Source organism: Nothoprocta perdicaria, unplaced genomic scaffold (genome assembly GCF_003342845.1).
Source record: "Nothoprocta perdicaria isolate Ctin4 unplaced genomic scaffold, notPer1 scaffold_31, whole genome shotgun sequence".
In the NCBI taxonomy this organism is placed as follows: domain Eukaryota; kingdom Metazoa; phylum Chordata; class Aves; order Tinamiformes; family Tinamidae; genus Nothoprocta; species Nothoprocta perdicaria.
Window position 1 is genome coordinate 1824674 of NW_020455544.1, and position 12348 is coordinate 1837021.

Below are 12348 nucleotides of genomic sequence, written 5' to 3' on the forward strand. Positions count from 1 at the left end.
AAAAAAAAAAAAAAAAAGCTTTTGGACCCCTAGCAGCTTACAGACTGCTCTGCTGGAAGGTGCTTTTGAAACTTCCATTCAAATGTATTACGTAATAGTTTCTAATGTCTTTTATGGAATGGCCACCACCTTCTGCTAAGTATAAATGTCACATACTTCGACATCTTTTCTAAACTTACTGGTATGATAAAGCAGATCTGAGAGTGTCATCACTGTTAACCTTTGGTGAAAAAAAGTCTCATTTTAAAATCCTGTAAAATAATATTCTGCTATATTCGTATTAACAAAACAGGTTCAACAGCTCAGAAATACATATTATGGGATATATAGTCAAGTTTTTCACATTTTGATGAGGTCTTAATGCCATTAGTGAAAAAAAACCCAAAGGGAATTAAAACATTTTCAAGTAATTAAAGGAGAATAAACCCTACAACTGCCTGGAAATTGAAAACCGACTGAAATTCAACTTTTAATTTACTACATTGAGCCTAATTAGTACAAGGGTCTCCATGCATTGAATAATCTCAGTAGCATATATGCTACTGAACTATTGCAAATAGGGTGAACTAAGGACATATTTTCCAGTCTGTATTCTTTTTTCTTTTTTTTTTTTCTTCCATCTAGATCATTCAGGTTATCTGTGTGTGGTTAGTTTATAGTTTAATTCAGTTATCACACAGGAGCTTAATGACGCCGTCTCTAGACAACATGAAGAAATATATCTGCCTTGAATCTCAAACTGCTGCTGCATATGGTATGAATAAAGAGAGATCTGCAGCTGAAAACCTGCAGCAAGACAGTTCTCACTCATCTGGGAATAGGGGGGGGTAGGACAAATGCTCCCTCAAAAGGCATGAACATTTGGACAGAGCTGGGGACTGAAGGAGAATGATGTTCTCCAGTTTCACCCATTAGTGAACCAACTAACAAACACAATGGTGTTGTTGTTATTCTTTTGCCATAAGCAACAGGACTCTGTGTGTGGGCAGCAGTTTAGTGGGGAGGAGGATAAGTCGACCCCTTTTTGTCCTATTGATTTTTTCCTATTTGCATGACTTGAGCAAATTAAATGATGCAATATGGCTTTTTGTTACAAAACAAAGTGAGAGATACCACCCAGACACATATGTTGATTCGTAGAAGCTGTTTACATGAGAATGGAGTGAAATCTACCGTGAACCGAGCATAAAAATTCGATTCAGGCTGGCTATTTTTTTTTTTTTTTATGCCCGGGCCAGTAAGGCAGAAACGCAACTTTTCCGAGAGTCTCTCAGACCTTGACAACTGCAGAGTCGTAACTGAGGAATCCTTAATTAAACCTAAACGAGGATGGAGGGAAAAAAAAGGAGAAAAAAAAAAAAAAGAATAAAAAAGCGGGGGGGGTGGGAAGGAAGGGACACCTGATGGTGTCCGTGGCGTGCAGCGCTTCCCAACGCCCGCGCCGCTGCAGCCCGCGGAGGGTCNGCAGGTGACGCGCCCGGCGGGGCACGGGCACCCGCCGGCTCCCCGGGGACCGAGCGCGCGGAGCGGAGCGTCCCGGGCGCCACCGCCAAGTTTCCTCCCGCCGTAGCCTCAGCGCCTGCAGCCCCCTCCCCAGAATAAACCACGCGGCGCCGGGCACGGAGCGGCCGCGCAGCGCCTCGGCGCGATGCGTTAGCAGCAGGGCGAGCGCAGGGGGCCCGGCGCGGCGCCTACCTTGGCGTGGGCGCGCGGCAGCGCCGCGGCGTCGGCGCGGGCGCAGCAGGAGAGGCGCGGGTAGAGGCCGCGGCAGAGCCCCTCGGCGCCCGGCGCCTCGGCGGGCAGCAGCCGCCGCTCGCGCTTCTTGAGGCGGCGCGGCGGGGCCCCGCTGAGGCAGCGCCTCCTCCGCGCGCCGCTCTCCGCGAACTTGGCGTCGCCCTCGAAGAAGCAGAGCACCACGGCCACGAGCAGCAGCTTGAACGGCAGCATCTTGAGCATCATGGCCCGGGGCGGCGGGCGGGTGCGCCCCGCCGAGAAGCGGGGGGGAAAAAAGCGGGGGTTGGGGGGGGGGAAGGAGAGCAAAGAGAGGGTGGAGAAAAAAATTAAAAAATAAAAAAAGAGGGGTGCCCCTCTGATTTTCTTTGCACTTCAAACAGCGAAATCACCTCCCGAAGGGGAAAGTCAGCGGGATGATGGTTATTAAAAAAAAAAAAAAAAAAGGCACTAAGGAGGGAAGGAACTTCTGTCACCCGCGCTTCCCGCAAAAAAACGAGGATGCACGCGGGCAGAAATGGCAGGAGCAGCCCGGGACGGAGCCCGGCGGCGCGGCGGAGCGGAGCGGAGCGCAGCGGAGGATGCTCGGCGGCGCGGCCGGGCTGCGCGAGTGGCACAGGTTTAGCAGTTGCCGCGCCGAGGCGCCGGGGCGCGGGGCGGGCCGGGCAGCGGGCGGCGGCGGCAGCAGCGGCGGCAGCGGCAGCGCTTCACTTGTCGTCCCATAGGAAGGATGTGCGCTAGGTAGGACGAGCGGCGGCCAGCCCCGGCGATGCCCCCTCCGCTGCCGGCGGCGGCTGCGGCTCACTAGGGCTCTCATGTTTCGCTCCCTCTTTTCTTCTTCTTTTTAAGCAGCGCGCGGGGAGGTGCTGCCACCGCGCGCCCTGCACGTCACCCGGCGGCACCGGCCGCGCGCGCGCCCCCGCCGCCGCCGCGGGGGGCGGCCGTTGGCGGCGGCCGTTGGGGAGGGGAGCGCGCCGGCCTCTCCCGCGCTTTGCGCGGGCGCTCCCTCCTCCCCAACCGCCTCGCGCGCGGGGACCGTTACTGGGCGCGCGGGGGCCGCGGCGGCGCCCCGTCCCGTAACGGTCCCCGCGGCGGGGGCAGCGCCGCGCGTTGCCCCGGCTGCCCGGCCCGTGGGGAGCCGCCGTCCCCAGCGCCCCACGGGGCTCCCGGCCCTCGACTGCTCCTCGGAATGGCTGCCAAAGGTGCTCGCGCTGCCCGTTGGGGCTTCCTTGCTGCCAGCCCCTGCTGACTGCGAGGTTCCAGGGAAAGTTCTAGACATCAGAGGCCACATGCGCTGATGAGGGGACGCCCAGGGAGCTCTGGTGAGGTGTGATTAGGTCCTGGTGTCTTCTCCACATAGCTCCAGCGTCGTCCTTTCTGGCACTCTTCAGCTGGCTGGCTCTCCTCAGCGTCCTTCAGCAATGTAACTCGCATATCTTGGTTATGCCCAACGTAAACGAGTTTAAAATTCTGCAAATTAATACTGCAGCAGTCAACGTGTGGCAGCTCCTAATGGTCGCAGGAAGCAGAGTGCAGAGGGGTGAGTGTACACAGACTGAGCTGAGAATGGGAGGCTTTTAAATGGGAAGAGCGGGAACACCAGAGTGTCCAGGACTGGGTGAACAGATTGAACACAGGTACCGAAGGATAAAACAAAGAGGGAATGGGCAATCCCATGGGAAAGTGGGACAGAGAAAAAAAGTGAGGGCACAGCTCTAGCAGAGGAAAGGGGTCCCAAGAAAGGAAGCCATACAGATCCTTTGGATGGGCAGAGGAAGTTAYGGCACGGAAAGGAGATATATTAACTTCTTCCCATGCAGGAGGTGAAGGGATGGAAAGTTGCCAGTAAAAGATGTAGTTTGGGTGCACCCAAAGCCACCAAGACTCAGGGAGACAGGAAAAAGGGGCAAATAGAGTCCCCCCGTCCCCCCCCCGGGATATTTATGGGGATTCGGTGCTTAGCCCTGAAATAGAGAAAAAATCCCTTGCCTCCAGAGAGGCCTGGGGTAGGAAAGAGGAAAAGGAAGGAGTACAGGGAGCTCCTGATGAGTGGCAATCTTGTTTTAAAGAAACTACAGCCTGTTACTGTTCTCCTCACATTTATTTTTAACTGAAGAAAATGAGTCTCTTCAGATTTGCTTTTGAACTCTATCTCTAAACAGTCCACACTGAACTGAGTCGGAATTTGGCATGGACAAAGAGTACATCAGATAAATCACTGAGTAGATAAATCATGGGGCAGACATAAAAACTGCTTCCTTTCCCCTTTAGTGCATTTCTTGGAGGACACTGGTTCCTAAACTCCTGACCACCACTAGTCTTACTACTGGCTCTCATTTGTTTGAAGAAGCTCCCGACCAAGGCATCAGCTACCTCAGATGTAATGAATGAGAGAAGACCCTGGTGCAGCATGAGCCCCAGCACTCATGTCGATGTGTGAAATATAGCTTTCTGTCTTTATAGTTTTCAGAAAAAAATACTACTCTATAGTACTGGGACTTGTGCCATAAGCAACCTGGCTGGCAAGACTGTAGCTGTGGAGTTATACTGCAATACCTATGTCGTTTTTATTACTCTGGGTTATTACATAGATCACTGTCAAGTAAAAGTGATTATTTTATAAAGCACAATAACAATATAATGATAAAGTCACTTTTATTCCCAGCAGTCTCCTTAGAATGGGTTATGCTGGCAATGTTCTAGTGATGTAAATGCCTAGCTGAAGGTCTGTAGTCTATATGCCTGTTTCCCTCTGTAAGCAGGGGCAGTGCTCATATTTTTACATTAGCTTCCCTACTTCAGTTGTGCATGTACCTTACTGGAATGGGAAACTGGAGCTCTGTGAAAGGCCCCAGGGTAGATACCCTCTTGTAAAAACAAACCTTGAGTGAAAATTTCTGTGAGGAGCTGCGGCCTAGTCCTCACAGTTCCTGTCTCTCTCAGGGAAGTGGAGAGAGGAAGTGAGGAATATAAATCTATATGATCAAAGTAGGATAGCTATTAGTAAATAACCTTTTCTCCTCCTTCAAGTGCTGCCCGCATAAATATCCGTTTCTGTATATACCTGTACCAGCTCTCAGAGGAGGTGAGTTTGAGGTGTATTCGTTAAATAGAGAATGATTTCCTGAAATGGGATTCAGATCGAGTTGCCAAAGTCAGAAAGAGCTGACAGTTTGTGAAAGTCAGATTCTACATAGAAATTTTAAATATATCTATGGTGGAAACATTTCCCAGAAATTCTGTGGAATGTTCTGTTGATCTTGTATAATGTAAAGTGCTCAAAACTTCAAGCACTGTAGCAATAGAGGAATATAAAGATGTATAAGCAAGACTTGAAAAAGGTTGAATGTTCTTTAAAACCTCTGACTAGAAATTGGTTTTGTGAAAGAGTATCTGATTTAATCCTTTTTTCCTTTCCATGTTTTTAAAGTACATGATAGTTTCTTTAACCAAGTATTTTCTGTAGACTAGTTGACATGCAGCTTTGGAGCAGACAAGGAGACAAATCAATGTTTGCCTTGATCTGTGTCTGTGAGATATTGGAACAGAAGGATCACTGTTTGGTGTCAGAGATTTAACTAGGTGAAGCAGGAGGACCTCATTTCTTAGAGAGTGGCTCTGCTTTTGTCTGAGCTGGCATTTGGGCTGGACTTCTCCAACACAGTTCTACACTGTCCTTTAACTTGTTAGGAAAAAAAGTTATTTTAAGAATGACTTCACTGTCAGATAAAATGAGTGCGGAATCATCAACATTATACTTCTACTGAGTCCATTTTAACATTCTTGTTATCACTGTCAGATAAAATGAGTGCGGAATCATCAACATTATACTTCTATTGAGTCCATTTTAACATTCTTGTTATTTAAAGAACTCTTCTTAAACACGAGACATGTTTTGAAGCCAACTGTATATCATAGACCAGCAAGAAATGGTCATAAGTCCTCCATTATAGACACTCAAAACTGGATTCCAGATTCAATTCTGAATAAAAAAGAACGGCCTTACATTTAAAATTTTATAGGTTTCATTCAGAAAAGAAAGTAGAAATATCTTTCCAAAGTAGTCAAAATAGAGTATTCTGTAACAGAACTGAGCTTTAGAGTTCAAGCTCTTAGCTATGGCTTCTGAAATGCAGTGGACACATCTCCCTCTTTCCCTGGCAACTGGGTGTACAAAGGCTCAGGAATCTGGAAAATTGGAGCAGCGAATTGAACAGGAATCTCAATGGAGTTTTTTGGCTCTCTACACCCCTATCCTTCTAGAGTTGCTGGGTGAAAGTCTGAATGTTCTGATAGTCCATCAGAAGTGAAGTCAAGAGGTTCTCCTGTCTCTGTGTTGCATCATGAGAGATAGAGTTCCAAGGCTTCAAGGTAGAGAACAGGAATATTGGGAACTTTGACTCTTGGACAGTCTTTATGGCAGGAGTTCCCCACAGCTGTGACTTTTCCAGGTTCATTCTCTAGAGCAGGTTCTCTGGTGTTGAAGGAAAGCTGTTGGAATGGTGCCATTAAAATATTTTGTGGTTAGTTAGAAGTTTGTAAAACCATTATATTTTTGCTTATATTTTTGTTTGTGATGTAACATAATTTTTCAGTTTGGTCAGAGCATTTCTAGTTGATTCTATACATTATATACTACAGGTCACACCATTTTACAGTATTGAGAATAACATGTTGCTTGTCTTTTGCATACCACAAATAAGAGGTGTGAAAGCTGGTGTAACATGAATGAACAGGACTTGTTAGGATATTTTTATGGCAAAATAGGTACCCAGACAGTCACAGACAGGTTTTAAGGGTATATCTTTACCACAGAGTTTCCCTAAGCTCTTAACAGAAATCCTCTAAACCGGTTGAAACCACCCGGATCATTTGGGACTATAAACCAATGTGTCCAGGCTCTAAACATGACTTCAAAAAAAACTGATTGCTTTTTGGTTACAACAGCAGTATTGGGCTGATTTTAGGCCCAGTTGATTGGTCCATCAGGGAATATAAACTACAGATTATTTTAGTACATCATATCAGCTGCTAACACAAACCCTCAATTAGTTGTGTTCACTTGTGCAACGTAAGCTCAGCTAACCAGAAGGTAGATAAAGCAAACYATTCTGAGAGGGAATGAAGACTCAAGAGGCTCTCTTGCCTATGGTCTGCATGGTTTTACTACCTGCTGTAATTCACTTCAACAGCATTTCTCTCTTTATGTGTGCAACAAAGAGACAAAGAAAGCTGCCAGGGAATAATCTTCCTACCAGAATTTGTAAGCTTTGCTGTCAGTTGTAGCTTACCCATCATGTACCAGCCCTTGCTGCAGTGTTGAAAGAATCCTCAGCTTTCTGCAGGAACGTTTTGTATAAGATGTACAGGAGGAAATTTTATACTTACAGAAGAAATAAAGGTATTTCTGAATATGTGAGTTTGTGCATGACAAAACTAAATGATGGATCTAAATAGTCATGCCTGGTATTCTTTGTTTGCCATGCATGGGGATGGAGCTTGCAGCCTGGCAGCATTAAGCCTCAGCAGGCCTGGGACTGTGACTGGGGTGTCAGACAGGCTTCCATGCTCTTCCTCCATGTTGCTGAAGTGCATGTGCATTTGACTGTGTTACATGTAAGGACTGTGTGAGTGAATTCATATTTGATTTGGAAGTCCTGCTTGGGGAAATTCTCTATAACAGGATTTGCGTAATACATGCTAAGGCACCATATACAGCATTGCTGTACATAATGCTTGTATTCTGTATTAACTATGCTCTTTGAGGCTACTTTTGAAGCAGGGAGAAGCCTTTCTCCCAAAGAAAGAAAATAACAATAAAATCAGCATCTGTTTTTACATATTTTCTTAGAACAACGTGCAGCTATGTGTATTATTTAGATGTGTAATTTAGGTTTTAGAAGGAAGTTTTACTGATTTCAGCAGAATGATTTATATTTCAGAAGATACCCAAGAGTTCATCTCAAACATATATGGTCTTCCACACTTGACTTTTAGAACTAGAACATCCACTGGCATGTGGTGGAAATTATCTGTGTACCTAACAGTACCTAACAATCTTTCTCAAACATATGCCAGCACCAGGCACAAAATCAATGATGTTTTGGCTTGTGTTAAATGACAGCAGAATGGTGCTGAAAGCTCTCTCCTGTTTCTGGCGCATGTGCTTCTGCAAGCTCATGTACATCTTTAGATGTCTTCTCCATACTAGTGCAAGACATACATAGTACCATCTTTTTGAAATGTCCATTTAGCCTGCACTGACCTGGAGCTGGAAATTTTACCCTAAATATTGCTTCTCTGAAGGAGCACTGGGGTAGTTTTGTGTTAGCTGACCTAAATCCTGATTGAATGAAATCAGTCAGGGGAGGATTAAATGTATAGTTTGGGTCCCAGTCATGCACAGAAAAAGTTGGAAGTAGAAGATTTTGTAAACAGCTAATTCTTATGGCTGTTCTTCTTAAATTCTTTCAGCTTAGAGGCTGTTCAGGGGAACTCATCATTCAAGTCTGGCCCGCTAGTCATCCCTCATCCTCTTGTGATGAACAGCAAATTTCAAGCGGGTGGATTTTAGATTATTTACTACAATGAATCTTTAATAAGAAAGTGGTGCTCAGCTTAGCTGTAATTAAAATGAAATGTAGACACCAGTTTGGCTGGGAATTTAGGATGTGGTCATAAAGCTACTTTATCCGCATGGAACGCTGTCCAAACGTTAGGTTTGGAACTCTGTGATCCTCCTGGCTGATATTATTATGCCAGAAATGCGGTCTTTAAAGGACAGACCGTGTACATTCTTCACAACCTTAAGATGAAGACTACATTAACTCTGGTGAGAAATAAATCTAAGTAGGTGGTAGGTTCACACGCAGGTGGCAATGTGTGAATCATTTCTTTCATTTGACTGTAAGATGTATGAACAAAGATGATCCTTGGATAAAGATGTAAACTGATGTGGATGCCAGATGAACTTCAACTGAACTTAAGGCCAAACTATATTTTAAAAAATAAATAAATAAGCAAGGATAGGAGACATAGTAGCAGATGCGGGAACCATCTGTTCCTGAACGACTCTAATAGAAACCTTCTAGTTTATTGTGTGTTTCCCTATTAGTTGATGGTTGCAAAAAGAATATTCTGCATGTTCTGTGTGTGCTAATAGTCTCATTCTTTCAGGTTTTCCTGATGCAAGGAAGTACCTAGAACAGGAAACTTAAGAAGACCACGAGTCAAATTTAAGGCTGAATTATTGTCAGAACTGAAGGACAGAGTACCAAAAGTGACATGAATGTGTCAGAAGCTACCAGAAAATCAGGTGCTCGTTTTTATTATCTCATTTATTTTCAGGAATCAAAGTCAATAGCCAGTGTAGGAGCTATCCTCCATAGTCGATGGAGCAGCCCTTGGCTATTATCCAACACAAAAATATTCTTCAGGGAACCCAGGAGCCCTCTTCTGTTGTGATTGAAGCAATAACTGTTCATATTCACTTTTAGCATAACCTCTCTAAATGAAAATCTGTATGAAGAATTAAAAATCCAACTTCACTATCTTCTAGTTGTCCAGTTATACTGCAAACATTGATTAAACTTTATGTATGATAGGTCATTTCCAGTAACAGGGAGCAACAGTTGAGGTTTCGTAGTGGATATAGCACTTTTCTGAGCTAGCAGCTATGAAATAATAAGAGATCTATTAAGATACGTAGTTGATTTCACGAATATTGTCTGTCTGAATGCGGTTTGCCCGTGATGAGACAGGCACTAGAAGGTCCCTGATGTCTGTATGAGTTGTCCTCAGTCCCAGAACCTTTACATGCAGCCTAGCCTCTACAGGATTTGAATTTCTCTGTATAATCAAGCGATTGAGTTAAGCCTTCCATCCTAACCTTAAGGCATGTATTACAATCACAATCAAGTGAACTTTAAGGATGAGCTGTACTGCTCCACATAATTCATTACAGATGTGAGGGAATCCCTCATTTCCCAAGGAATGGTCACTGCAGGCTAGATGTTGTCTGACTGAGGTTAATAGACTGCACTTAACCCTTACTGCAGAGATTTGATTCTGATTCTGGCAAAACATGATTTAAAGTCATCATGATTCTGGCATTTTAACCTCTACTATTCCCCATGTAATTATATAGAGTAGGACCTAAGTGGTGATTTAAAATAGGGATCATAATGTTTGAGGGATAGTACAAGATACACACTGCTTTCTAGTTGCGGGACAAAATTAATGGGTAGGGGTCATCACACAGATAGAATATTGCTATCACTGGATTCAACATTGACTTCTGTAAAAATTGACAGTTTGGGACTATTTTTTCAGGTCCTTCAACTGGAATACATTTTAATATGAGAATGCAGTGTTTGCAGGACAGTGTGTATTTCATGGACTGGTTGCAGGATTTTACTAGCAAATCAGTCAAGTATGGGTTGAAGGCAAAAGAGTTCATGCTGCGATTCAACTCTTTTTGGAAACTCAAGGTTCAGTTCATTGTTCCCAAGGCAATACTCTTCTAATACAAAATGTGAGATACTTACATTATACTTTTAGTGGAACTTTTTACAATAAACTTACCTGAATATACTTGGTGGAGGAAGGCACAGAGGACAATCTGATCTAGTGCCTGTGACAGCTTGAAGGAATTGAGGGACTGTGTGGGTTGTTGTTCCCTCTGGACCTATGGGTTTTTATATAACCTTACACTGACTGTTCAGTTCTTCTGGGAGGCTTGTGCATCGCTCCACCAAGCATGGCTTTCTGAAGGGTTTGTGCTGTAACATTAAGGGCACTTTTATGTCTCAGGAGTAGGTAATCTGTACAGACAAAACTTTGGGAAGCTCTTCTCAGTGGCAGCTGCATGTTCCCRCAGAGTGCTGTTGTACCAAGAAGTCAATGAACTAGTCTGGAAGACTTCAGAATTAGACTGTTTTGACATAGCTGAGTGGACAGGTAATACTTCTAAAGTTCCTGGTATTTTGGGGTAGGAAATGGAGTTTAAAAAAGTTTTAATAGTCATTTTTTAACACGATCTTTAAAATGTTGTGATTTGAAGCAGATGGCATAATGAGTTACATATCTTTTCTGGTTTGCTACAGGGAGGGAGTCATTGTTTTTTGAGTTTTTTTATTTTCTCACATGGGACACTTCTAGAAAAAGGCCTTGATGGGCTAAGTCTTGTGGTTCTATGGTTTCTGACTGATCTTTAGTTTAGAGATTTCTCCAGTGATGGTCCACACAGTATCTTGAGGTCACCTGCCCACTACCATTAGGAATGGATGGATTTCTGACATCCCCCAATGTACCATTTAAATGTCTTGACTATGGCTTTTAATAGCATTTCTCAAAGTAGGCAGAAATTCACTCATTGATTACTTTATACATTTATTTTATAGTAGATCTTCTTTTTGAAGAAAATAAAAATATATAAATAAATGGAAAATGAATACCACTGGTTAGCTCTGAGACAGAAATGGTTCTAAGGTAGCCTGATTTTTATTTGAGAAAGCATTTATTTTTAAACCTCAGAGACAAATGTCCTCTTTTAGTGACCTGACTTGTAAAGCACTATGTAAATGCTAAGAACTGCTTATAATAGAAAATCTTTCTTGTATTCTGCTTCCTGAACTATCTAAGACCTTCTGGGAAGATGGTTTATCTGGGCTGTGCTGGAGCTTTCCATAGTGTTTAAATGCGAATACAGTGTTGTTGTATCATTTGGCATGTAAGACACAGTCACGTATTGCTGAGGAAGAATCCACCAACTGGAAAAGGGCTGTAGCACTGCAGTTTATATAATTATATTGTCATATACATCATAAACATTTATTTTTCATCAACATTGTGTTCTGAGTAACTTTTAATATAATAAAATTTGTACTTTATCCTATGGGCTTACTGCTTTAAGACTGCTTATACATAAACATCTGAAAATATTTGGTATCCACAGGAGAGAAAAGAACTAAGGTTCTGTTGCATCAGTATGTCAGATGTGAGTGAATACTCAAATATTTCTATACAAGTGACTGCTGAAAATTTCTTCTGTTCATAATCGCCTTTTCTGCTATTTGTTGAATTTGTTTTCCATATGGAAATACAGCTTTGCAAAGAGCTGTGTTGGTTGGTGATTTTGTTTACATTTCTTAAAAAGGAGACAACTGGAAATGATGATATCACTGTTTTACAGGTAGCCAAACCCCCTGGCTTCATGAATTTTGGCTGAGATGGTGAGGAGTGCTGTGACCCAAGTATGATTCCACCGCCAACTCCATCGATGTTTCATACTGAGAATGGGTAATTAATTTTCTCTAGAAACTTTGGTTGCCACTGAAGATTACAGATATTACTACAGAATACTGTTTGCAGGACCTATATTGGATTTCTGGTAAAATGTACATCAAAATTATTTTTAATTTCATATGCTGTTCTAGGTGAAAGAGTATCTTGAAATACCTAGCTTTTTGGAAATGTAATGATTACTATGAAGATATTGTGCCTTAGAATGAGGCATATAATGAAATGGAAAGCTGTTTATAATATTGTAAGAACCTTTATAATCTGAATTGATTTACTATATTTGTAATCTTTTTTAGGCCTCTTGGACCTTCATTT

The 12348-nt window shown here is 43.3% G+C and overlaps 1 protein-coding gene and 1 long non-coding RNA gene across 2 annotated transcripts in view; one reads left to right on the top strand and one right to left on the bottom strand.

Annotated features, from left to right (window-relative positions):
• HHIP (hedgehog interacting protein) overlaps nt 1-1959 on the bottom strand; it is a 66912-nt gene extending 64953 nt beyond the window's left edge. The window contains exon 1 of the mRNA XM_026042601.1: nt 1696-1959. Within this exon, the coding sequence (XP_025898386.1) occupies nt 1696-1959 (264 nt within the window). The remainder of the gene's footprint in view (nt 1-1695) is intronic.
• A 1066-nt stretch (nt 1960-3025) lies between these two features.
• Nucleotides 3026-12348, top strand: part of LOC112950178 — a 34345-nt gene continuing 25022 nt past the window's right edge. The window contains exons 1-3 of the long non-coding RNA XR_003249974.1: nt 3026-3271; nt 8908-9046; nt 11924-12030. This is a non-coding gene — a long non-coding RNA (uncharacterized LOC112950178). The remainder of the gene's footprint in view (nt 3272-8907; nt 9047-11923; nt 12031-12348) is intronic.